The 27,649-nt window shown below is 35.3% G+C and overlaps 1 protein-coding gene across 3 annotated transcripts in view; it reads left to right on the forward strand.

The window, feature by feature from the left end:
- Positions 1-14,306, forward strand: part of LOC145977786 (very long chain fatty acid elongase 4-like) — a 144,301-nt gene extending 129,995 nt beyond the window's left edge. For all 3 annotated transcript variants that reach the window (XM_083110091.1, XM_083110073.1, XM_083110081.1), the window contains exons 6-8: positions 670-797; positions 2,733-2,882; positions 4,836-14,306. In XM_083110091.1, coding sequence (XP_082966217.1) covers positions 670-797; positions 2,733-2,882; positions 4,836-4,958 — 401 coding nt within the window. In that variant the 3' untranslated portion in view covers positions 4,959-14,306. The remainder of the gene's footprint in view (positions 1-669; positions 798-2,732; positions 2,883-4,835) is intronic.
- The last annotated feature ends 13,343 nt before the right edge of the window (positions 14,307-27,649 follow it).

Consider the following 27,649-nt stretch of genomic DNA (forward strand, 5'->3'; position numbering starts at 1 on the left):
TTATGCTCAGTAAGGCTAATCGGGACTGGACCTACAGTTGAAAGTAGAATCTGAACCACTATGTGCCTCCATCGGGTATTTATGGGACCCCTTGATTACAAGGTGGTGACGCTACCACTGTACCATCGGGAGGTTGGGCATGGGTGTTCTTTGTGAGTGTCCCTTCATCAATTTCATCATATCATTACTCATCATCACCATCTTCGCAATTAGCCAAAAGTGGCAGAAATGCAAAGTAAAATAAATAGAATAGAGCAAAACCCAATACAATCACCTGTTAGATGTTTTAATTATGGAGGTTAATGAAGCATTTATATTGTTCAAGGAACATTTGTAATTTTATATCACACTGGTAGACTGCTGGTTATGGATATCAGTATATTTTGCCAGTACTTCATTGGTATCGGTAAAAAATTTCATATTGGTCCATGCTGACGATTAACAAATCTTCAGTGAATCTAGATAGACATTGCCACAACAAGCACATCATAATGTAGCTTTTATGGGGAAAAAAATGGGACAATTTCTTAGATAAATTGAGGTTGAAAAAGTTTAACTTCACCTCACTGTTTAACCCAACATTGATACAGCGCTGCTATTCCAATGGAAAGAAATAATTAAAATGGTGGTAATCTTTCAATTTTCATAGCAAGTATTTCTCATTTTCAGCTTTCTTACCTGCAATGGTGAACAGTTTCATCCATGTTCTCATGTATACATATTATGGTCTTTCTGCGTTGGGCCCAAAGATTACGCAATTCCTTTGGTGGAAGAAGTATTTGACAATACTCCAACTGGTAAGTATTGCTTTGTTTATTGTTATGTACAGGGTTGTTAAAGGTCCAGAAACCCATAAATTCTTTTGGGTTCTACTGTATTGGGTTCCGCTGCAGGACCGGAACATTTTTTCTTTCACAATTTAAATTCGGTCCAAGTTGCGTATTGTTACATTGAAAAAGGTTTCTGGACCGAATTTAAATTGATCCGGAAAATGGTTCCTGGACCAAATTGAAATGCTTTAAATATGGAAAAAGGTTATACATTGTCTAGAACTTATTTACGTTTGCTGATTTTCTCTGTCAGTCCGGGATTGAATTTATTTACAATTCCTGGACCAGGGTTGACTGATCAAAAATTGCCTTCTAAAAATGTCCGCGAGTACGTTTTACTTTGGAATGTCATACTGCGGTTGTAGAAGACGTAGCGCAGGGAATAAATCAAAATGCTGTTGTTCTCTCGTGGGGTAGGTTCAAAAAATCCCTTGACCAAGAATTACTGTACATAACACAATGGGCTATATTAGTGTGGCATCACATTGAGTTAAAAGAAGACCGTCACGTGTTGTTCTGGCATCCGATCCAGGAGCCGCAGCCAATAAGAGCCGTCGATGAGGTAATGTGAGGCTGCTGTGTTCCCAGCAGATAGCACAACAGGGACGAACAGTGCTGCTACAACCAAGTGAAGGAATGTGAGCTAGAGAATGGGGCTACATGGAGAGGGGTAACATGATTGCAGCTGTTGCGTTTCGTCCATTTCTACCTTGAACCTTAGATTCTCTAGACAGCCAGCACCTGGATTAGTCTTTCATGCTCACCAGTGGATAATTGTTTATCGTCAGGTCCGTATTTAATCCAAGTTGTGTATTGTTTCATTTCATTACGGAACTTGGACCCTATTTAAACTGATTCAGAAAAAAGGTTCCTCGACCGTATTTAAATTGATCCTGCAATAAAGGTTCCTGAACAGAATTTAAATTGGTTCGGAAAAAAAGTTCCTCGACCGTATTTAAATTGATCGGGAAAAAAGGTTCCTGGACTGGATTGAAATACTTTATAGATAAAAAGATTCTTTACGGTGCAGAACCCATTTACGCTTCCTGATTTTCTCTCCTGGACTGGAATTGAATTTATTTAAAATTCCTGGACCTTTGACAATCCTGGTTATGTATTCATCTCTTTCAGAGAATCATTCTGTATGAACAAGTTTAGAAGAAATAGTACATTCAGAAAGTTTGAACTGAAAAGACATGTTAATGTAAACATTTTTAAGATGTAGGCATAAATGGCTTGTTAATTCACTTCCTAATTTTTAAACTGAAATTGATCATCGGTAATAAATTTAGAAGTGCAATGCAATAATGCATGTATGTTACTTGATTCTTAAGCCTCTCATGATGTATCAAATTGTTGTTTACTATCACCAAGAAACTATATTGATGAGGGAAATGCTGTAGGAGTCAAGAGTACAAAACTCCACTTTTCTATCAGACATCATCCGATGCCATCAACAATTAGAATTTGGAACTTACAAAGTGGAGCAGGAATATTATATAACAATAACATCAACTATAAGAACTACACTGGAAACTCAATTTTACATTCCCGGATTTTACATTTTCCCATATTATACATTCAAGCTTCATGGTCCCAACATAGCAAAATGTTATAAAATTCCCCCCTATTTTACATTTTCCTGCATTTTAAGTTTTTTCAGCTTGGTCCTCTGAAAAATGTAAAATCGAGGTCCCACTATATTGTCTTAAAAAAAAAATGTGAGGATTTTGAAACACTTAGACTCCACACTGTAAGTGTCAATTTTTATATTTTCTTGGTGATATAAATGAAGGATCAATGTTCACTTTTAGTAAATTCTAGTGTTCGTTCACTACGTTCATGCAATTAGGTTTCATAAGCATGCACCTGTTATTATGAAATGTTTACATCTTTTTCCAGATCCAATTCACTACTGCCTTAATTCTTGGAGTAAACGGTATAAGGTCTGGATGTGACTTCCCTCTATGGATGCAGTATGCTTTGGTCATATACATGCTGTCATTTATAGTTCTCTTTGGAAATTTTTATGCCAAAGCTTATGTTGAAAAGGTAGGATTTTTGTATTTTTGAAAGCTATATTAATGTCAAGTGTGGCACAGAAAATATCATACGATTGAAATATCTTATTAAACTTACATTACTGGCCTTTCAATGTTAGAAGTGAGTGAGTAAATAGCACAAGTCTTGAAGAATGGGAGTAAGTGCGCGCCGACCCCCCCCCCCACCCCCCCCCACACACACAAACAAACAAACAAACCAAAAAAAAAGTAAGTTTGTGTGATGCCAGATGATGGACAGATTCTTGTTGAGACGAAGGTTTTTTTGGAGAAACAAAGACTGCATCAGGGATCCACAGAAGTTTCTGAATGCACCTGAATATATGATTGGTCACCATGAAAAATAGACAGACAACACAACAAATCAATTGGCTCAAATGGTCCATGCTGAAAGAAAAGCAAACTTAAAAATGTGCAATGACCAGAGATGGCTATGTTGAACATGTTATCTACTAGAGCATAATTTTGCAGGTCATATAAGAGTTATATATAAAACAAATTGTATGACATTTTGTCTACTAACCTGTGTATCGTATGTGCATATGTACTGGAAGTGGTCAGAAATTGGCCAAATATAGAAAAGAACTGTACAACATTTTTACACTGTGAGAATCTCTATTTTGAAATTGTAAATACGGAGAAACTAGTACTCACTTTTATCCGCGAAGCTGTTGTTTCTTCTTTTTCGATTAATTTCAGTGGCCACTGCCACCATCCTCGTTGGAACTTGCTGCGCTGTTGCTTGGCGTGCGTCTTTTGTTCGTAGTTCTCTGGCTGCCGTTAGGTGCGCTGTGCATCTTGGTGCGTCGTCTGCTATTTCCGGGCGATAACAGCTGCAGTAGTGGAATCCAAGTATGGTGTGCTTGCCCGCTATCGATGTTTAGTTCGGGCGGGAAGTGCATTATAGCCATAAAATTCAAAAGGTTCGAGTCAAACACATTGCCCACACGCTCATAGACACCAAAATCAAGGAAACGCACGCCATAATGCACTTCCCGCACGAACTAAACATCGATAGCGGGCAAGCGCACCATACTTGGATTCCACTACTGCAGCTGTTATCGCCCGGAAATAGCAGACGACGCACCAAGATGCACAGCGCACCTAACGGCAGCCAGAGAACTACGAACAAAAGACGCACGCCAAGCAACAGCGCAGCAAGTTCCAACGAGGATGGTGGCAGTGGCCACTGAAATTAATCGAAAAAGAAGAAAAAACAGCTTCGCGGATAAAAGTGAGTACTAGTTTCTCCGTATTTATATACTACCGCGTCTCTCTTTTCCCAATCATGAATTGAAATTGTATTTAAAATACTGCAATACTGAATGAATTCGGGCCTCTGGGGCCATTTGAGAAGTGAGTTTTATGTATACTGGTTTCCTTCACCAGTATATATATGTATATAAAATGATGGATTAGAAATGGTAGCAACCCTGTTCAGTGAAGGAGGCCAAAGAGTGGTGATAATCATATCATCTCCTATATGGCAGATTGAGAATATGTGGTGGTCTACCTCTACACTCCAATGTGATTTCATGACCCAGTGTAATGCTCAGGGAATAGTTTTACCTTTTTTAAAAATTTATTTTTATTTTTTATATTATTTATAGAAATAGAAATGGAATGTTGGTCTTGTAGTATTTTTAAATACTGGGGGAAACCCTGGGGGGGATAAAGGCGGTCAGGGGCGTGATGCTGATCACATCACCCCCACTCACGACCGGATCAAGAAAGTGTGGGGCGTTACCCCCACACCCCCTATACGCCTTCATGGCGTGGTGCTATGCACAGGGGAGCACTTTACCTTTTTTTGTTTTCAAATGGAGATTCTTACAGCATGAAGATGTTTGTACAGTTCTATACGTATTTATTTATTGTCAAAATTACATGGTTTTGGCTATCTTACATGATACTCCATACACTAATGTTCCTATTTATTTCATAGGGCAAAGCTGTTATATATGGTATCCCACAGAAGAAGCACTGTAGTAGTGAACCCAGTAAATACTCAAACGGCATCATCAATGGCCTTCACATGAATGGTGTTGAAGTGAAGAAAAGAAAATGAAAGCAAGAATCAGTTTCAAAATCCACTACTGTCTTCACATGGGAAAGAATCCTGAGTTGAATTACATGTTCATCACCGTGTGCCAGAACAGTTGGCCAAAGCTCCATTTTTCATAAGGCAATAAGTTCCAGAAACTCTTTTTAACTGCTGCCTCTTTGAGTGTGAAGTGTACAGTTTAGGACTTGTAGTGTGAAGTGTGACTGAAGTGTATTCAATATGCGTAACAGTATCAGTGCTTGCAAATTGTTGTAAAATAGGGTAGTTGGCATGAAGTTGTTGGTACAAACACTTGCAAGCTTTCCAAGTACCTCATCGATATTTGTATAATTGCTTATGCAGCTGTTAGAAAACAAATCGGCATGTAAACACTGCTGTGTCCCAGTTTCTTTACAAATAGTATGGAACATAAGCTCCAGGTATTGTTGTAAATTGTAATGTAATCTGACCTGTAAGTTTCTTTACTGATTGAACTGTTTTCCTCACCCAGATGGAATTTATTCAGTTGTACGTGAAGAAGTATTTTTTTCTAAATTGAGCGCAAGAATCAGAGCTCACCTAATCTGATCTTCATTTTTTTAGGTTAAAAAGTTCCTAAGAGTTCGTTATTATAATACTTGGGAGCAAAACCAAACATATTTTTATCTTAAATGGTGATCAGTGCTGTGGTAGAGCATGTATACCTCATGTTTTTTTCTTTTTCCTTTCTTTGAAAAATGAACGTTCAAAGTGCAGAAAAATGCATACACCGAGGACCAAAAAAGGAAATCACATCCTATTTTTATGGAATTTCTAGCTAATCTTACTATTGATCCTAACCCATTGTTGCCCTTTCATAAGTCAAAGTCAGTTTTTGCGATATTGCATTTTGATAAATATCATTAACTTTTTTTGGCGATTTCGTGAACCAGATGTTCTAATGTTACACTTGCTAATTCCAAGTGAAGAATCTTACGAGTCAGTTTTATAACCACATCAATACTTGGTACATACACATATTGCTGTATATATCATGTGCATGGGTGTGTTGTGTGTATGTGTATATACTATATATGTGAAGTGTTAGTGAAGTGAAGCATGCATGAAAATGATTCAGCAACTGGTAGAGGCAATTATAATGTGTATTTGTGTAAAATAATATTGTTGGCTTTTTTGTTAGAATTTATATACACACGGTGTACATTTTTTTTTGTATAATGTACAATGTAGAATGTGAACTCACATAGCAAATCAGAATACTACATACTTGGGATGTATGTTGTGCAAACAATCATGTTTGCACAGCTTTCGAGCTCTGTTGTTTCCATAGATTATTTTAGTCTAAATGAAGTATTTTGTATACTGACTGAGTGCTTCAAATATATATTTTCCAATATAGACACATCATGGTCAGGAATTGATATTTTTAAAAGCAGATGAGACCTTTTTCTCTATCCAAAATTTCAGATTTTGATGAAACAACCTGGCCACCAATTGTTACAACGTGCGTTTGTGCTAGCAAACATACAAAGAATTTCTAGCATAATAATTTTTATTTAGGCTTACAACTTTTGAAATGAAAAAAACAATAAATTGTATCATTGATAGTGACTATTTTTAAGTGCTAGGCTAGGCTATAATTAAGGTTAGGTTATGGTGAAGAAGAATAAATATAAGTGAACAACAATCATTTTTGATAGGAACAAACTTACATCTCGCAGACACAACATTCATGAAGAGTAATTTATTCGGCGAGAAATACATATCTTCATAAGATTCATGTCGATAAATAGTTAATAATGAGGTATATATTTTCGTTTTTTGAGGAATATTTTGCTGTAACATTTTTCATAGAGATGCATTGAGAAACTGCTTACATAAGGTATGGATGAAGAGATAGATAATAGGATAATATTCGTAAGAGCAAGTTACTATTAACACATGCATGTGTTCAAATCAGAAACATTTATAAACTTAGTGTTCTTTCTTTAAATGACAGTCTTATTGAAACATATCTACAAAAAAAATTGGTATTTAAAGTTCTGAAATCATCTGTGAAAATGTAGCATACATTTTCTTTAGTGAGAACAGCAGCATGTTATTGCAGTGGTAACATGATGAATTACAAGATGGCTGAATTTTCTCCAACTATTATGGACAAATCGCCTAGCATAGAGAAATAATTATGCTTTTAGCAGCAGGTCAAACTAGAAAAAATAAATAAATTAAGTAACAAAAAATAATTTTGTACGGTACTGGCAGTTTTGATTTGTGTGTGCTATAAATATTCATCAAAATGTATCCCATGCAATTCATCCATCTTTAATTGGGTATTCTTTTCTCAGAAATCTTTAAAAGAAATATTTACCTGCCATTTTAGTTGCATTATTACTTATTTTGGTTTCAGATTCATTAACAGTGATAAAATGAAACTTCTTCATCTTGATTCTGATTGGGCATTGATTTTTAAAATTCAAAATATAGAGTGGAATCATGTTTTGTGATTTAATTCTGGTCATAAGCTAGAGCCAATTGATGTGAAAATACAACTTTATGCAGAAAAATATAATAAAAAATTGTGTATTCTGCACCGAATGAAAAATATTCAAATAAGACTGATCATACAAGGTACTAGGGATAGCCCAATATGTTTTAATAAACATTGATAAAGTATCGATATAAATTTTGCCCATAACTGGTATTCATACTCTACCAGACTAATATTAAATGGCAAGCATGGATATTTAAAGAAACAGCGACAGATGCACATACAATATATATTACTGATTAAGTGCAGATTCTGGAACCAAAGTAAAATCTCGAATATGTGACCAATATTAATGTGTGCAAATTGCTGCAGGATATACTTAAGTAAAAGAAACATATTTAAAGTAGTATTATAAATATGTTTGTTCCGATATTAAGTGTGTGAACTTTTGTTTAGTGTAGATATTGAATATTTTCTTCTTCATACCAAGCCTGAAGCATCATGTGTGTTGCTTGTGCCTTAATTCTTCTGTTATCCACTTCTGTGTATCACTGTATGTGATTCCACAAATGAATATAGCACTATTTTATGTGAAAATAATAAGCCAAGCTACTGCCACAAGTAAACCAAATTAATTAAAAAATTTCTTGAAGTTGAAATAATAAGCCATTCATATTTCAAGTTGAGGTAGCATTTTTGAACTGTACTGTGCACCTATTTTATTATTCTTTCAGCTCTGGTGCCTTTCGATCTTAACAAATTGGTCTATTTTATGATTCTGCTTGGTTGAAATACCATAATATGCCGAAGTTAGAAGTAAACAGTTGACAATCTATGTGGGTACATTATTGCATTTAGGCAGGCAGAAAATGTAGATGAAGTATTTTCTAAAATGTCATTGTTCACAAATGCTTTTACGCTATAAGGAAGTTTAAATTTTTGTTATAGTATAACTTTAGGATGGTGATAATTTTTAAATAGTTCTTACAAATGCACATTTTTTAAATGTAACATTCTTTGCAATTTATGCAAGCTGTGTTTCTTGCATTTAGTTCTTTGTTTTGTGTTTCTGTTTTTTCAAATTCATTGTCAAAAAAGGGGGATTATTTACAAGTCAAAACTAAAATAATAATAATAATAGATAATTTACAACAATTGTAGAATTGCACAAAGTGTTCATAAGCTAAGATATTGATATATGTGTAGTTTAAATATATATGTATAATCACTGACTGCAACACAAAGCTTTATCAGTGTCTTCAAGGACTGCATGTGATAGAATATTTTGTATTAAAAGATTACTTACATTAAAAGCAATGTACGCTCATAGGCATAGTATTTGCCATAATAATAAATAATGCAAGATAGAATTTGCAATAATAATAATGGGCTAAGTAATATATTGCTATGTATAGATGTATGCAATACTGTTAGCAGTATGTTAGTTACTCGTAAAATGCATGTGTACTTAATGGAAAAGTGCTTATCAGACATGAAGAAAAACTGTTGGGTACTTTATTATTTACATTCAACTGTATTTTGCTAAGTATAATGAAATTCTTAACAGATTATTATTAAAACTTTGAGTCATTAGACTTTTAAAGAATAAGAAATTCCACGAAGCAGTTTTCCCATAGTTTACTGGAAATCATAGGCTTATTTTTAAAATTTGATTATAGGAGAGGAAGTGTTTGTAAGAAGTTTTATTGATTTTTGTCAATTGTGAACGATATTAAACCTCTCAAACAATTCACTTTGAACAAGAATTCACCAGGTGTACCCCCCAATATAAATTTTTATCTATGTGGGTAAAGTACAGGTATAAAATATATGAATACCAGTAAGAAACATTTGTGCTATAAATTAGTAAAAATTTTGTAGATCCTGGATGATATGTTCATTCTGTAGTTAATGGATATCATCAGATTTTTCTGGTGGCTTTTTATATTAGAGAAAGAACATAATTAGAAATGTATATATAAACAGTGACTGAGATTTGTAAATTCAAAGATAAGTAGGTTAAATGACAGAAAAATGAAACCAACTTATGAACCAATTATTGAAATATCAGAACGGTGTTATCATCATCAGTATTTTCTGGGTAAACTGATATAGAATATTCTCCCCGCGTATCTGCTGATTTGTTTTCCACAGTTCTCACTGTCCCTCATTTCCATTACCTCTGTGATATTGTCGTGAAAGTGACTTTTTAATTAATTTTTTTTAATAATGCCCCAACGTGCAAAGGTAGCGATGCTGGCAGTTATTGGGCATAATTTATCAATTAAACTTTATAAATTGAAAGTAGCTTATGTATGGGAGATGGTAGTTATTTGAATACATCTCCAGATACCAGGGGACTGTTGAACCATGATACTCAAGGATCATCATCTGTCAACCGTGCAACTAATTTCATTGTCTAGTACATTCCATCAAACAGTACCTTGAATTACTTCTATGCATGCAGTTTTACATTTGATTTCTTGTGGAGACTCCAATCTAGCATTTGTATGTCAAAACCACCAAAGATACACGAAAGTGAGGTTACAGAAACAGGTTCAGAAATCAAGGAACACATGTAATAGTTTAAGAACTGTGACCTCATCCTTCAGAGAAACCTGCTTAGCATGTCCTGACTATATCATTGTATGATGCCAGAAGAACATGAGAAAATGCAGGTCGACTGTTTATGTACACCTGCTTTATTTTACTCGCTTTTTTCCACACACACACATGTGTGATAGGACTGGACTTAAAGTATCCCTGCCCCCAGACCAGAGACAGAAAATGCTGACTTTCCAGCACAATTTACTCTGAAGGTGTTATGCTACATCATTAGTAAAGCCCACAGAGTGTTTGACTTGTAATGTCGCCACCAAAGGGTTTTGAGTTCATTCCTGTCCTGGTCGTTGGTGTTCCTTTATTAATTTCGTGTAAGAACCGCAAAAAGCAGCAGAAAGGGATGTAAAATAGGAAAAGTATATTATTAAGGAAAAATGACCCTCTCTGCTCTTCAATATTGGTTTAAAATCCACTTTATGCTCAGATAGGTTAGTCAGGATTGGGACTTCAGTTTAATGGGATCAGAACCACTGTGCAGTATTCTGCCACCTGAAACCCACAACAGGCATCGCAATCTTTTTGCGACAGTTTCCTCAACTGATAGAATTTGCAAAAATCTAAAACTATATACAATGATTATGTATGGTTGATTTGCTGCTTTAATTTTTTTTTGTCATGTGTAGAATTGGATAAATACACAAATGCATAAGATCCAAGGAGTAACATCATTCATCATTGATGAGTTGGAAACCTTTCACTTGGCTTTCTTCTGGACGAAGGAAGGAGTTGATGGATCTTCTTAGTATATTCCTCAATCTGAAACCTCAGTCACTGCCAAATAATCCTCCCAGACATTACTGCTTTCCTCAAACACATCCTATGTTCGGGAACTATCTACATGTGACTGAACACAATACACTCACTACCCTGAAGGAGACTGGATCATTGATTCTCTGAAACGTTGAAAAACACATACAAACAATTCATCATGGCACTTTCTGACACCCAAACTTGCACCCTTCGGTCTAAATCTGGTCATGTGTATGATACAATAATGTTATAAACAAATATGAAAAGTTACATTTTTGCATTTCAGGTACTTACAGTAGGTATTCAGGGAATTATGATAATGATAATAAAAATTGCACTATGCATCCTGAAGCCATCAGAAGCTTCCATTTTTATGTTACTTTGTTGTTCTGTTTCTGAAGCCTCTATACAGCTTCATTTTGTCATCATTGGTACTGTTATTTTGTTTGTTTTATTTTAATATTGTTGATTGTTTTTATTGCAAAATACAATCTGTTCATAGTCTTTTCATGTTATATATGTACAGTGGTATAATGGCTAAATTGTATAAAAAACATTCCCTTTGGTTAGCCAAGAAATACTTCTAGTAATAACATGGAAAAATAGCATGATTTTAAGATTTAGGAGGTATTTGTAAATTTATCTACTGCTTTATAAGGTAACACAAACTTAATGAGGTGATGTAATTGGTCCTGGGTAGATTAACCTATTCATAAACTTTTGTCCTAGATGCTGTATGTGCAATTTGGGGACCACTAAAAAATTGTATTTATGACCCCCTTTTTATGTCTTCCATGTAACAATTTTATGTATTTTTACTACTTTGCTTTTGCATGCAGCTTCTGTGATAACAAAATCAACCTGCTATTGATTATAAATTCAGTATGGAAAATACATGTAATAAATATTTTAGTTACTAAAATATTTTGATAATTGTGTGCAGCAAGATAGCATTTATGTATATTTTTAAAAGTAATAGTAACAAGTTTGACCTTCAGTGAAGGATTTTTTTGCTTCATGGTCATTATTAATATTTCTTTTTTACATGCATATCATCATGCTGATAGTAAATAAAACTTGTTTTTAGTCCATTTTATGTACATAGAGGTGGTACAGGACCTTTGGAATATGAAAAACAAAATGTTTACTCTGAACAGGTGTGAAACTTAGAGGTTGACGATAGGAGTTTTATTGTGCAGTATTCCATTAAAATGTGTCAACTTTTACAAATACTGTACGATTAAGTTTCTAATTAATGAATGACTCGTAAATAGAAAACGACTGAAGTCACAAATCATTACAATCTTTTAAATAGATTCTGATGTCTGTTATTTTCATGTGTGAGCTGATAACTTTGGTTATCTCAATTATTTTGTGTCATCAATTGCTACTTTAGCATTACAGTTGTTAGGTGTGATAATGAAACATGTTCTTACAACTTTGTGTATATTTTTAATGTTTTCGTACTAGAGAGACAATTTTGTGCTTTTAAGTGTCAACACACACAAAAATTAATTGTACAGGATTTATCTCCACGACATTAACTTGATGAGCTAAGTGGAAAAAAACTTGAAGAGTTAAATGGAGAAAGACATGTTACTTAATGATATGTACATATTGTACAACTCTTCATATTTTTCTTTTCTCTAGTGTCGCATCATTACTCTTTCTTTGTGTTTTCTCGTATTAGAATTTATTCACCACTTTACATGTGGTAGCATAATGCCCCTGAAAGGTTTTATTGGTGTTTATTTTTCGTATATTCTTCAAATGAAACATTCCATTTCAGAATTTTGATATTTGTAAATTCACATAAGCATTTCAAAGTTTCGTAATTACTGATGTAAAATATTAAGGTTATGCATATAATGTTACATTTTTATACCTATACAAAGTTTGGAATTCTATTTCGATGGTGATGTCTTCTTTAAATTTCATTTTAGAAACAAATATAATAATTTAATGCATTGATCATAAATGTAATGAATAATAATAATAATAATTAATATGAGTAATAAAATCAGTATTTACTTAAGCAATAAAAGATTTATGTTTAAAATTGATGCTCAAACGGTGTTCAAAACTGATTGTTGATGTATTGTCAATGAACATTGCATATAATATAAATGGAAAAAAGAAAAGAGAATGAACATTACATTGTGCAGTAGTTGCTAGCTGAATGTAGCATATATTGTTATAAGCAGAATGCTTACACTACTGTGCCTAGAAATTACATAAAGAGTACATTGCATTGTTTTTAGTCAGTTGATGTTATATGTTCATCTTCCTAGGCATCCAATGGTTTTTAAAGAAAGATTGAGCCAAGATGGGAATAAAGCTCCCCCTTTCCCCTTTCTCTGGGTATGCCAGCAATCTTTTAAGATGCTGTTGGGACTATTCAGTGGCAGTGTTTGTGTACAACTTGACAAAAAACATACTTTGTGGTATTTAACAAATTTTCAGTGGGGGAAATTTCAGTAACTCCTCTTTGCTGCCTGTGTAGCAAACATCTTGGGAGAATGTTTTTCAGTTAAAGTTGCTCCCTGGAAACTTAAAGCTGAACAATCTTCCTTCAAATTATTTTGGAATGATTGAATCTAAGATTCTGTGCAGAGCCTAAAATTGTGAGAGAAGGTTTGCAAACTCTCCTAATGTAGATTCTAATCAAACTGCCATATCACAGGTGAGGGAAGGGGAGGAGTTAAAAATGATAATTGTTGCTTCAGAAACTATTATGAATAACCAAAGTGAAAGCATACAATGAAAAATGCATTCAAAGAATGCATCCGAAAATAAGTATAAAATTTTCTATAAATAACTCGCAATAATTCAGGTGTTTTAAACGATACAAATTTGAACATAATTTCCATCAATTTAAAAAATAATTATGGAACCAAGGAATGCTTTTTGCAACTATTTTAACTTGGTCCAGTATTTTATAATGGAAGCACAATGAATTTTCAGACTGAAGCTGGAAAGAGGTTCAAAACATTATGATGAACTACAGAATTAATTGAGAACCAGCAATATTATATCCCGACATCCTTTCCTAAGATTAACTTCATATAAACACATGCTAAGAAAAATTATAGTCTAACTCAAACTTACCAAGTATTTTTTTTATCTTTTTTTTTATAGTTCTGTTTAAAGTGTCTCAAATAGCCATATCTTTATAGTATACTGGGAATATTGTGTAAATGTTTAATAATTTTTGTATAGTTTTTAAATAAATTATTAGATATTTGTACATTTAAGGCTCAAACAGTATTTTGATGTGTTATTGTTCATTGTTTTCATTTCTTCTATTCCAAAACTATTGCGAGGAGGTAACTTCTTGCCTTTGTGGAACAAACATTTTGATTTAAAACATCACAATTTCTGAATGTTATGCAGGAATAATCAATCAACATTACTACTATATGTGTGAAAAATTGAGGGTTTAAACAGGAACAGAAATTTTGTTAAAGCATTCAAGTAAAAGTATAAATTGGAAATAAACTGTCATTGTTTTCTATGGAGTTTTATTATGAGTCATCATGTGCATTATTTTTAAATGCATGGTGGTTTACTGACTTTGCATTCATTATTTTTTAACTACTTATGCTGTTTTATATTTTTTTATTGTAATTGGGGCCCGGGCCAACCAATAGTTGTTTGTTGTGTGAGTTAATCTGGCAACAGACAAATGTAATTAAAATGATTCACTTCATATCGTACATCCAAATGTTCCATCAATCTTGAGTGGCATATTCTCCCATGTTACCTGGTTTATCGCCAGTAAACCACCTTCTTTTATTTATTTATTTCAAGTTGTCAAACTTCTGTTTCTCTTTTACTCATATGCCTGCATTGATATTTTATTTCTATTATATCTAATTAATATATAATAATATATACAATAAATACTCGTAATAGTGGTTGCAGTAATCCAGGTCTAATTTTCAGAATACGCCACTGGTATTCTTACAGCAAGTTGCTGAATAAATCCATAACCTCGTCACTTTAGGCAGACAGAACAGTCTGTTGCAAATACAATTATATGCTGTAGGTGCACGTACCCACTATATGTGCAGTAACAAGTCCAACAGAGCACATCTAAAAGTGAACGCAGAATTCCACAAGGAAGCTTCTTCATCAATTAAGCACTTCTTGCTGGCATTTAACACGTGGATGAACTGAATTGAGTATGAAAGATGTGCCCATGAGATCTCGCAAGATTAGAACAGAATGTTCGGAAATTTTCAGTCAAAATAGGAAAAATTAAGCCAATAATTCATAAGCTGAAATTTGTAACATAACATTTTTGTAACAGCAGTAACAATGTATCAGAACTCCCTGGCGGACCTTGCTGCTTAGTCTGCCATGTTGAAAAATAAACTGAAATATCCTAAAAGAACAGTAGAAAGTGCATTAAAACTCCGTTTATAGCAACAAAACACGTCTATTATGGTGTATTTAAAGGGCATAGGCCTAAATGCACTATACAGTACAGTAAAATGTAAAGCAATACTGTACGACTAATGTGATTGTTGACTTCTAGCCACATTCACCTGAGGTGAGGCATCATCCAACCAGTTACGTGTTGACGTGTGGGCATCACAACAAACACCCAGTCGTTGTAGATTTTCATGACCAGGTTACGCTACTCAATCCTAGCTCCTGAACTTCCTCACAATGGTGGGCAGGCTCGTAGCCAGGCAGGGGCCAAGGGGGGCTCAGCCCCCTTTGGCTCTGCCGCCAGCCCCCTTGACATTAGGTAAAGCTATTTTGTATTCTAAATTCTTTGAGATGAAGAGTGAAAATGTAGACAGTATATATTACTTTGTTCCCATGTTCGCAACCTGCTCAGACCCGCGACTCCTGTGCACCGTACTCTCGTGTGGAGGGGAAGGGGAGAGTGGACCCTGGTTCCTTATGGCCAGAGCTGAAGGGAGGAAGGGAAAGCTGCACGGGGACTTTTCGTCCAAGGTTTTTTTGCTTGTGGTCCCTCTATAGATTTGTTTATTTTGTTTGTGAGCAGAAGTCCAAGTAGCGGCAAGTGTTTAGAAGATTCTCTAGACTTTAGAAAGTTCTTCATAAGGGAGCTTCTTTATCTGTACCTTCCCTCCCCACGTTGCAGCGCCTCGTTTGACAAATGTATGCTATTTTAACGTCATCATCCACATCCCTTCTATAGTTGCGTCAAATGTCAACAGATCCAAAGTTTTAGGAACGAATAGGAATTTTATTGCTTCGGGCAGGGTACATTAGGCACTATGATTGAAGTGAATATTGTACATTTTTACTTGTATGATATAAATATCTGTATCATCAAAGATATTATGGAGTGTGTATTAAGGGATGGTGTCAGTAGCAGTTGTTATGCTTTACTTCTTCTGGTGGAGGCTTCGGCTCGACCTGTTACTTGTTTTCGTTACTCTCCCAGGCAAATATGATGCATTACACTTTCAATAACTAACAAAACGGTTCAATCGAATTAAAAGACATAGAATAACTACCTTATTCTTTACCATGGATATTAGGGAGAAACTTAGTTCTTTTACCTTTGAATGATAGCCCAGACGTTCAGTTTAGAAATACATATATAACACGACTATTTATTACGTTGATTAAATATATACACAAAGAATTACATTAGAAATATCCCCCATATAAAAAATGACTTGATCCTCTTTAATTGATACACTGAAATTCTCATCTGAAATATGAGATATGTTATGTTATAGTGTTATAGTAATTCCTAAGATCATCAATGTTTTTGCCTAGTATCTTCCCTTCGCAATACATTTCGTAAAAAATTAAGGCCGCCGAATTCTTCAATAACTCCATTGCAAGTATAGAGCGACCACAAGGAAAAGAACCATTGGCCAAAAGTCTCCCTGCACCTTCCCCTCCTCCTGTTCAACTCGAGCCAAAAAAAAGCATGTTCCACTCAGCCCCTCCCCTACATGCGGGAGTCAATGCACAGGAGTCGCAGGTCTGCGCAAGTTCTTTTGCCTGTGGTTCCAAGGTCACGAACCCAAAGTCTTGTATGGCGAAGATTTTATGTTATTAAAACATTATTGCACCAAAATGAGCATATTTACATATGCATAATTAAAATGTATTGCTTCAACCTTTAGATAATGTAGCCTAGTCGAAACGAAAGAAGATGAAGACGCCGCAAGCAGAAGATAATATTTATCTTGGTCACTGGCGGACACAGAGAGGGCTGCACTGAAGGGGCTACAGCCCCCCTCTGAAATTTTTAAAAAATCGACATTTTCAAATAAAAGCAGTGAAACCAGAGTGGTAAATGCAAACTCGCCTTAAAATGACCCCCGATTGACATTTTTTAGAGTGGAAAGTTTTTAAAATATCTTATTGTGTATGTTACACCTCTAGAGAGCAGCTACAACACTATCCATCTTTAAAATTCCAGCACCCCCCCCCCCGAAAAAAAAATCCTGTGTACGCCAGTGATCTTGGTGCACGTGTAAACGAGGATGCCTAATTACTCATTACGTTTCTGTTGATAATAAATTAAAATTGTTGTAATCTCCTACAGATAAACTTTAAAAAGTATTTTTTAGTCTCGTGACTTGGGAAACGCATCATGAAGTTGGACGACATCCAGCATTGGCAGAGACTTATGAATAAAATACAGGGAAGATGCTGCGAAATTACTCATAGCTGTTAGAATTGAAAAAATCACATAGTCGGCAGAATCGTGGTTAGAGAAAGTGGGAGGGTGTGGTTAATTCTTAGGAGCAAAGGAAAGGAATTTCCAATACTAAAATGAGGAGAAAAATAAGGCATTTCAATAACTCAAACTTACAAAATATTTTTTTGCATTATTTACATTGGTAATTGTTCCTTGTTTTTGAGGGAGTCTTCACGGGCGAGGGGAGTGGTACTAAATGTAGACGATAATTCGCAATAAATTAAAATTGCCCTGTGTTTTGTAAATGTATTTTCACTAGGCTCTCTGGCAGGGTGGTTAGCACAATGTTTTACAAATACAAAGTCCCAGGATTGTATCCTTGATAAAACATGCATTATATTCCTACGTCTTACTTTAAGTCGCTTTCTTCCACGCTTGGCAAATCACAACAATGAGACTGAATGCTGGTTAGATAGTGATGAAATGACATTCACAGTGGCGGCGAGGGGCAGTTACCTACCACTTTTGCTCCCGCACTATGCTGAACCTTATGTATTAAGGGAAAGTAAACTGATCTTGCCCCACCCAGTTTTGGAAACCAATCGCCATCACTGGACACTCATATCCAGTGCTAGGCCAACACTCAAACCTGGAATCTTCGGTGGCAAGAACTCTTCAATGCCAAGAGTTTTATGTGTTCTTGCTTGGAGTGGTGATGTATTCTATTCAAATTTTGTGACTGGGGGTTCTGAGGTTTTCCATGGCCCTCTCAGTCACTCCAAATGAATGCTAGAGGATGATACCTTTGATGAAGGCTTCGGTACAAACGAGCGATGTTAATAAAAGCAACTAACTTGTGTTCTTGTAGACTTTATTAGAACTTTGAAAATGGTGATAATGGTCGTTAGTTGTTGGTAGTGTCAACTTGAAAAGTTTCAGCTCTTATGTTGATTAATTTTTGTGCTCAGCAACTCTAGACCAATACCGAGATAATCTATGTTCAACTTTTTGTATGTTCATCAATCATCAATAATTGATTTGTCTATGTTTGTGGCCCCCTCGGTCCAGGGGGAGGGGGGGGGATAAAATTTTCTCTCTTATTAGCTGGCTGTGAAAACCCAACTATTTACCCCAAGAGACGCCACTGCGAACAACAAAAAAACTATTCATCATCAGTGGTGGCGATTAAGGAGGCTTGGCGGAGTGCAGTTGCCCTCTACTTTTTGTCACTTTTTGTTCCCGCACTGCGCCCTCCTAATGCGGAACCTTGTCTACGAGGAGAAAGTAAACTGCCCTTGCCCCCTCCTCCCGTTTTGGCACCCAAATATCGCTACTGATTAGTGATTGATTATGAAGAGAAAAAAAAGGGCGAAGAGGGGAAATTTGTCCGTTGCAAAGGGAAATGATGTCCTCAGATTCTGGCAACACTGCTGGGAGGGCTACTCGAAATATGTTTGTGTCTTCTAATAACCTTGGTTTGTGTGATCTGTCATCTGCGTGAAGCAGAGTGAAGTATGAACGTCTTGGTATGTACGAGGTGTATATTGCAGGAAAATTTAAGGTAATTATATGTTTTCTGAGATTTTATGGCTTATTAGCAAGTTGTTATGTGTTTGATTGAAATTGTGTGATGCATTTGTTTGATGAACTTTCGCATTTCTTGTAAGAACTGCGAAATGGTAACAAGTGGTTGGTTGGTCGACCGAAATTTTTACGGTGTGAATCAGGAAACGACCGGACCCCTCTCCGATTTTCTTCACATTTCGCATACTCACTAATTGAGGCCTCCTAATAACGAATCTGAAGTTAAAAGTTGTCGGAAACGTCTAGAAATTGCGAAAACAAGGCGTTAGTTTTCGGAACGGAAACAGTCGATTTTCGCGAATTTTTTAGTTTCACAAGGAAATATATATATTCCTGATACTGCCACGACACCAAATTTTAACTATGTTTGCCTAACCTAACCACACGTCAATGTTTTGTGGGGCTAGCGTCAATGGTTCGCAATTATTTTGCAATTTCTAGAGCCTGATACTACCACGACACCAAATTTTAACTATGTTTGCCTAACCTAACCACACGTCAATGGTTTGTGGGCCTAGCGTCAATGGTTCGCAATTATTTTGCAATTTCTAGACGTTTCAGACAAATTTTAACTTCAGATTCGTCATTGCGTTGTCTTGATACATGCATCTTTTCTACATCGTATGAATTCAATATACAATGGACATTCTAGAGGCATGAGTATTTATTGCCACTTTGTGCAAAACATGACAGTTATTCATTCAGTATTGTCTAACTGATATTTAGTGTTAGGCATAACTGCTATTTTTCTTGGAGCGGAAATTTCTTTCCTTTTTCTTTTTGGCCTCTGTGTATATTTCAAATCAGTTTAGGAAAAAAATCCTCCATTGGTTTGAAGTGTAATTCCGTATGAAAATGTTTATGTGGTTATGTTAAAACTGCTTTGTTTACATTGTTTAAGTATTTCTCCCAACTTTCTTTATTTTCATGCACACACAACATTTTTTAAACCAAATAAATACATTACGGGTCATTCCATGTCAAACCATCCAATGGTGGTTGCATGACCATTTTAGAAAATTTTCATCTTTAGTACATACGTTTGTACATGTTTCTAGATATCAAAATCAATGTTCAAAAAAATGTATTGTCTTTAGTTCTCCTGGGGCAGCCATTTTTCCAACATGGCGCATGGCTTTTTTTGATCATGTAGCAGTTTTCAGACCTTAATATCTCAAAAGCCATTAGAGCTAGAGCCCTAAAACAAAATTCATTTTGTAGCTAATGAAGTATACTTTCTATGATATCCAATGCTTAACATTGCATTGTAAGTATGAAAATTATGGTGGAAATTGGGGTAGCAATAGCTAAAAAATTGGATTTTAAAGCCCGATTTTTTTCAATGAAGGGGTTTAGTCTAAGGCTTGATTCTTTTCATGTGTAGACCTTCCTGCAGGATGTCTGTAAAGAAAATATCAGTGCTTAGAAAAGCAACCTTTTTTTTTAAAGCATGGACTCAAACATGGCTGTTCATTGAATTTTGACAGTTTTCGCGGTTAAATATCTCTTGAAAAATTCTGAAATTTGGAGCAAAGGAAGCCCTGCATGAACCTAACTCACAGTAAAAATCTCAACTTTTAGATTCAATTTGTTTTGATCAATATGAGGTAATGTATGTCACCTAATTTCTGACGTAGGTACTCAGCTCAGTAGAATATACCAATAATGTTTATCTCAAAACTTGCTTGAAATTAGTGACCCATCCATTCAACAAGGTGTGTCAACTCAATTTCCTATTTAAAATTTTTTCGAAGATACCCCAAGCATCCCGTTACAAACCACCCTATGCATTTTCATGTGATGTAGAAAGTTTTTCTATTTTTTTTATAATGGGTGTTGATAATCATACAACTACTTTGAAGGGTCTGTTAGACTACTGTTTTGATTTTGAACTGTGAACTAACTGCTTTACTATTTTTAATTTCTAACACATTTCTTGTGACTTAACATGGTTATACAAAGCAGTTTTCAATTATTATTGTTTAGTTAAAGAATCGTAATGTAATTTATGCAAAGGGGAAGTAAATTGGTAAAAACTTGCAAAGTTGGCTTCTTTAGTTTTTTTAAAATTCCTATTTCTTAAAATCTTTACTTTTTTAGCAGCGAATTTACAATACTGGAAGTATCTTCAATTGCTTTCAAATTCGGTATACTCACTAATTTTGGCCTCGTAATCACAAATCTGCAGTCAAAAATTTGGCAGCCACATCTAGAAATTGCAAAATATGCCGAAATAAGTGGGTCCGTGAACGGAGTAAACACCCTTGATTTATGAGGGAAACAACTATTTTTTGCAATGATTAGCGTTCCAAAACTATGTTTATGATGACCCTGAATTTTAACTATGCTTGCCTAACCTGACCTAACCCAACCTTACTGTGAATGGTTCGTGAAGCAAACATTTTATCCACATTATGCAAGATGCCATTTTCTCAGACAATGTAACAAATAGCAAACTTCACTCGTTCACATCATCAAAAATGACTACCATATTAGTGTATCGACAATCATAGCGGTAATATCTGCATGTAATTTTGCAATTTCTAGACATGAGCGCCAATTGTTAACTGCAGATTCGTGATCATGAGGCCAAAATTAGTGAGTATGCTGAATTTGAAAGCAATTGGAGATACTTCCGGTATTGTAAATTTATAACTACAGGCCATTCGGTTTAGCTTGAGCTCTGGCCTTCAGCTGTGTAGAAGCCTGCCATAAGCGTGACGATGCGAGAGTTCCACTGACAGCAGAGTTGCTAACTGCCTTAACAATTACCTACATCCATAATCTGACTTCAGAGCTTATTGGTAGGTGTGTTCGGTACTTACTAGTTCAAGGAAAAGAATGACAGAGGATTCTTTTTTTGGTGAAACCCACATTGATTAAACCCCTTGGCGAAAGAGGCATCCTCCCCTTCCTGTCAGGGGGGGGCAGATCATGTTACCATGAGTAAGGTGATTGTTGACCTTTGTTGCCTAGGGTGTTTTATTCAACGGGAACTGAGTTGAAAACTGGAATGGATATTGGAGAGAGCAAAGTGATTCATAGTCAGAGTAGAGAAATTATCTTAACATGCGTAAGTTTATGAAGAAAGAAGCCGACAGTAGTCTTGCATTGAACGTGAAACAAGTGCAAAAGCTTGTTTCCGCAGCTATTGATATATTAGTAAGTACTTTGAAACAAAAATTATTGCTACTGGGAAGGGATTAGTAACGCCTAACAAACCATGCAGAAGAGAGAAATTTAAAAGTGATGTGGATGAATTTGACAAGTGGGTTATTCGTAGAGCAATTCACGAATTTCACGATCGTGAAGGACAGCGTGTTACTTTAGATTCGTAAGTAATTTTTTTTAATGAGACAACAGCATATAGCTTTTTTGGTTTTTGTCTAGTAGAATTGTAACATCTGTGTATTGCAAAACTGCTCCTATGAGTCACGTGACGACAAACCTTTACCGCTTTGCGCATGCCAGAGCTCAGGCTAAACCGAATGCACTGTACTAGACTTCTGCCACTTCAAGAGGGTATTGAAGGCCTCCATATCCTTTTACAGGCCTCCATATCCTTTCGAGAACTATACCTGCTTTATCCTATCCCTGGGTGTGGGTGCCTGTGGGTTGCAGGCTGACCGCAACTACTCCAGAGTTACCAACCTCAGAACGTCAAAACATTCCATGCATGTAAAAATGACCCATGTTGCATTCTTGTCTTCTGGACCGTACACTCCACAGAAAAACATTTTTTACCTGTGGTAGGCTTGCATGTTTAACGATTTATGCAGCATAAGATAGCTAAATAACAGCAGGCTCCATTGCAGAGATTGCTCTGCTAAGCACTGTGAAGCCAGAGGTCCAAACTTTGAACTCTGGTCAAGGCATGGGTGTATCATTGTTTTTGTCCGATTCATCCTTTCATCATTGTTTTCACAATTAGACCATGATGTAGGAAAGGGATGTGAAGTAAACACAACAGAATTGGATAGAAATAATTGGATAAACAATAGGCTACTTTCAATGTCAAGAAAGAAATAAGTTTCAAATTGTGGAGCATGGTTTGATATTTTCTGAACACGTCATGAATATCAGAAATTTGATTTTAGACATTTTTCAAGTTGCATGAATTTCTGATGTTCGTTTAAAATAGCATATGAACTTTCACATTGCTGTTTTTTTTTTACTTTACCTCCCAGGTAACCTGTTTATTGTAATCTGGGTGAACCTCAGAGCTACTTCATGCAGAGACAAGCTGGACAAAATTCCGACCTTAGTTCACCCACCCTTGGAATCAAACCCAGGTTTCCCACGTGGCAGTCAGATGCCCTCCCGACTAGAACACAGCTCCAAGATATAGATAAGATCTCAGGAAAAAAAATATTTTCAGTACATATAAAATTACATCATTCACACACAGCGGTATTTGAAAGGGAAAATCTCCCCTTCTGTTTTCTATGTACTGGGGAGAGGCTTGAGATAGGGTGTCATCTCAAAGGGAGACATTGTCTCTGCTAGATTCTTGTAAAAAAATAAATGCTTGTAATACAAAATACACAATACGTATACACATACATATATAATTTTTAAAATTTCACTGCAACCACAATGTTGCAAACCATGAGTTTCCGCTGGTTACTTCTGAAAAGAAATAAACTCTTATACGAGGGCCACATTTTATATTTTGAGCCTTGGCAACACTGATTGAAGTTAGGCGCGATTTGACGTTTGCATGGAATCGTCTGGCATTATTGACCATAACATACTTCAAATGTTTTGTCAATAGCTTGATGTATGTTGTTTATGTTGCCTTGGAGATTGCGCGACAACAATAAAATGGAATTAACTCGTGAACATTTTTGTGCGATGATATTTTACAATTTTCGACGTGGATTATCAAGACAAGAGTGCATCGATCAACTTACTTCCATATTTGGCGATGAAGCCCCATTCTTTGCCACTGTGAAATACTGGTCTAACGAATTTAATCGTGGCCGCCATTCGCTCACCGACGAGATTCACAAAGGTCATCCAAAATCAGTTGTTGTTCAAGAAAACATTGATGCTGTGCAAAACCTAATACTGCAAGATCGTCATGTGACATACTGTGAGATTGAGGCATTCATAGGCATTAATTCCACCAGCATATATAAAATATTACATGATCATTTAGCTGTGAGAAAGGTATGTTCTCGTTGGATCCCACACAATTTGACAAAAACTCAAAAAGATGCTCCCGTCAATTGGTGCAAACAAATGCTCAATAAATACAATCGTGGTGCTTCAAAAGACATATATAAGATTGTAACAGGTGATGAATCATGGATATATGCATATAAGCCGGAACGTAAACAGCAGTCGACTGTATGGGTGCTTCAAGATGAACCCAATCCAACAGAAGTTGTTCACGCTCGAAGCACATCGAAACAAATGGTCGCCTGTTTTTTCGGGAAAACTGGTCATGTGGCAGCTGTGCCTTTAGAGGAACATAGAACGGTCAACTCTGAATGGTACACAACAATTGTTTGCCAGAGGTCTTCGGTCAAATACGGGAAACAAACACACATCTCGTCTAACAACCGACTTCATGAACAGTCAAAAAATCGAATTGATGGGTCATCCACTGTACAGTCCTGATTTGGCACCCAATGACTTCTTCTTGTTCCCGAATGTCAAGAATAAATTGCGTGGACAACGATTTTCGTCGGCGGAGACACCGTTGATGCGTTCAAAAACCATATTATGGAGGTGTCTCAAGAAGATTGGAAAAACTGCTTTGATAAATGGTTCGAACGAATGCAAAAGTGTATTGACCATAAAGGAGAATACTTCGAAAAACAATAAAGCAGTTTTCAATGCCAAGTTCCTGTTTTTTCATTGTTAGGCTCAAAATATAAATAGTGACCCTCGTACATATAATGGTAACTTCTAAAAAGAAGTAAACTCTTATACATATAAAATTTCTGGGCATGCCACTATGTGAGAGAAGGCAGGTTGTAAGATATTGCAGCATAAAATAACCAAATACAAACAAACAATCCTTTTATGTATGGGGACGAAGTGCAAGCAAAATGTTTAGACAAAACCAGGGGTGTCTCCAGAAATTTTGTAAGGGGTCAAGCCATTGATAGTTGAATAGTGGAAATAATACTAATAATATGGTAATGATCAGGGGTAGAAAATACAGGGTGCTCAGTTGCCATGGGACCTGAATTTTTAATTTGAGTGCTAAAAATATATATTTTTTAATATTACTAGTTCTAACTAACTCTCTCGCCTTCTTAAACCGGAAGATTCATTTGCTGCAGCAACACAGGCCTTCCATCTGTCCCTATCCTGAGGAAGATCTATAAACTCTTTTCCATCTATACTGATTTCCTTTAGGCCCATCTCAACGTTGTCCCTCCATCTTCCTCTTGGCCTTCCTACAGGTCTCTTACCATCAGGTTTCCCAACAAGAATCCTGTAAACTCCTCTTTCCTCTCCCATTCGTGCCACATGGCCTGCCCACCTAAGTCTTCTTGATTTAATTATTCTAATAATATCTGGACATGAATACAAATTATGTAGTTCTAAATTATGTAACCTTCTCCACTCATCTGTCTCCTCATCCCTTTTAGGTCCAAATATTTTCCTAAGGATCTTATTTTCAGATACTCTCAATTTATGTTCCTCTTTCAATGTAAGGGACCAAGTTTCACATCCTTACAATACTACAGGCAAATACTGTTTTGTATATTTTAGCTTTTTAGTTCTTAGATATTAAACGAGAAGACAAAAGTTTATGAAGAGAAAAGTAACATGCATTTCCTGAATTAAGCCTACTTTTTATTTCCTCTTTAATATGATTTTCATTTGTTAATATTTCTCCTAAGTATTTGAATTTGGAAACTGGTTCAAACGAGTTGTTATCAATAATTAGATTTTGATTATTACCTAACACTTGGTTTCGGCCTGTAAGCATATATTTAGTTTTCTCTTTGCTAACTTCCAAACCTGTCTCTTTAGCAGTTTTGAAAAATATTTTAGGATTATTCTTAATTGTATTTATATCATCCCCTAATAAGTCTACATCATCTGCATATGCTAACAACTGAGTCACCGTTTAATTTTAGTCCTTCGTTAGTTTCTTTTACCTTCCTTACAGCATATTCTAAGGGAAAATTAAAGAGCAATGGAGATAATGCATCTCCTTGTTTTAACCCATCATGAATTGTAAATTTGTCAGACACATTAATACCCACACGAATTTTACTTTCTGTTTCACTGGTGCATACTTTTATCATATTAACAAGCTTCTTAGGTATTCCAAACTCGACGAATATATTATATAATTTATCTCTTGACCGAATCATATGCTTTTTTGAAGTCAGTGAATAGCTGATGGACATTTTGATTATATTCCCACTTTTTCTCAAATTTCTGTCTGATGTGAAAAATTTGATCTGTTATGTTTAAATCCACATTGATAATCACCTATAATTCCATTAGCATATGGGGTTAGTCCTGCTAAAAGAATGTTAGATAATATTTTATATGTTGTTGAGAGTAGAGAAATTCCACGGTAATTATTGCAGTTCATTTCATCACCTTTTTTTAAACACAGGAACAATTATGGATTCTTTCCACTGTTGAGGGGTTTCTTCTTTATTCCATATTAAACAAATTAATTTATGAATTTGGCATATTAACGAATTTCCACCATATTTAATTAACTCAGCTGGTATTAAATCAATGCCTTTTAATAGCATCTTTAACTTCAGTCAACTAAAGGTTCTGCTGTGTGTACTTCATTTACTTCTGATTTATCTCCTACATTAACATTTAAGAGGTCATTAAAGTAGTTCTTCCATCTATTTAGAATATCGCTTGGGTCAGCCAAAAAATCACCATCTTTATCTTTTACCAAGTTTACTTTAGGTTGCCACTCCTTTAATATTACTAGTTCACTTATGGAAATTTCCATAACCTTTTCTTAAAATAATGAGCACAGTATGTATTTTTTGTAATGTTTTTTTTATGTTTTCAGTATCACTAAATCAGAATAATAAACAGTCCATCATAATTATTTTCACTGTTGCTAGTCATATTTTAAAAACTTCAGCAATATGGTAGAATTGGCCATGTATTGAAGTACTTCATGCTGTTATCAGCTCAGCTGCCTTTAAAAAGGTCACTGTGGCAAGAATTAATTACTTTTAATTCAGTCTTGTATTAATGAATAAATTAAATGTTTTAAGAACATATTTCAAAATATTGTAGGGATTCATGGCTTTCTTAGGCCATATTCATAAAAAAAAGCTGCCTCGTAAGATAAAGGGGCTGATGCCAGAATTAGTTTTAGTTTTTCCTACCCCTGGTTATGATTGTTATTATACAATGATAACTATTATAAACTAATGGATATAAACCAAATGTATTGTTTATTATTATTAGTAGTATATATTTGGGAAGACTAGATTCGATCCACAAAATGAGTGAATACATAGCACAACTGTTTTTCATTATTATTATTATTATTTTTACATTTTATACAGTTAGTGTTCTGAAATACGTAGTCTATTTTGGTACTAACTTTTACATGCAATAGTTGGACGGAGATTTTAGTCATAAAGTTTGTGTTGTGTGAACTCTCACATA

This window comes from Lepisma saccharinum, chromosome 1, assembly GCF_977018435.1.
Source record: "Lepisma saccharinum chromosome 1, izLepSacc3.1, whole genome shotgun sequence".
NCBI lineage: Eukaryota > Metazoa > Arthropoda > Insecta > Zygentoma > Lepismatidae > Lepisma > Lepisma saccharinum.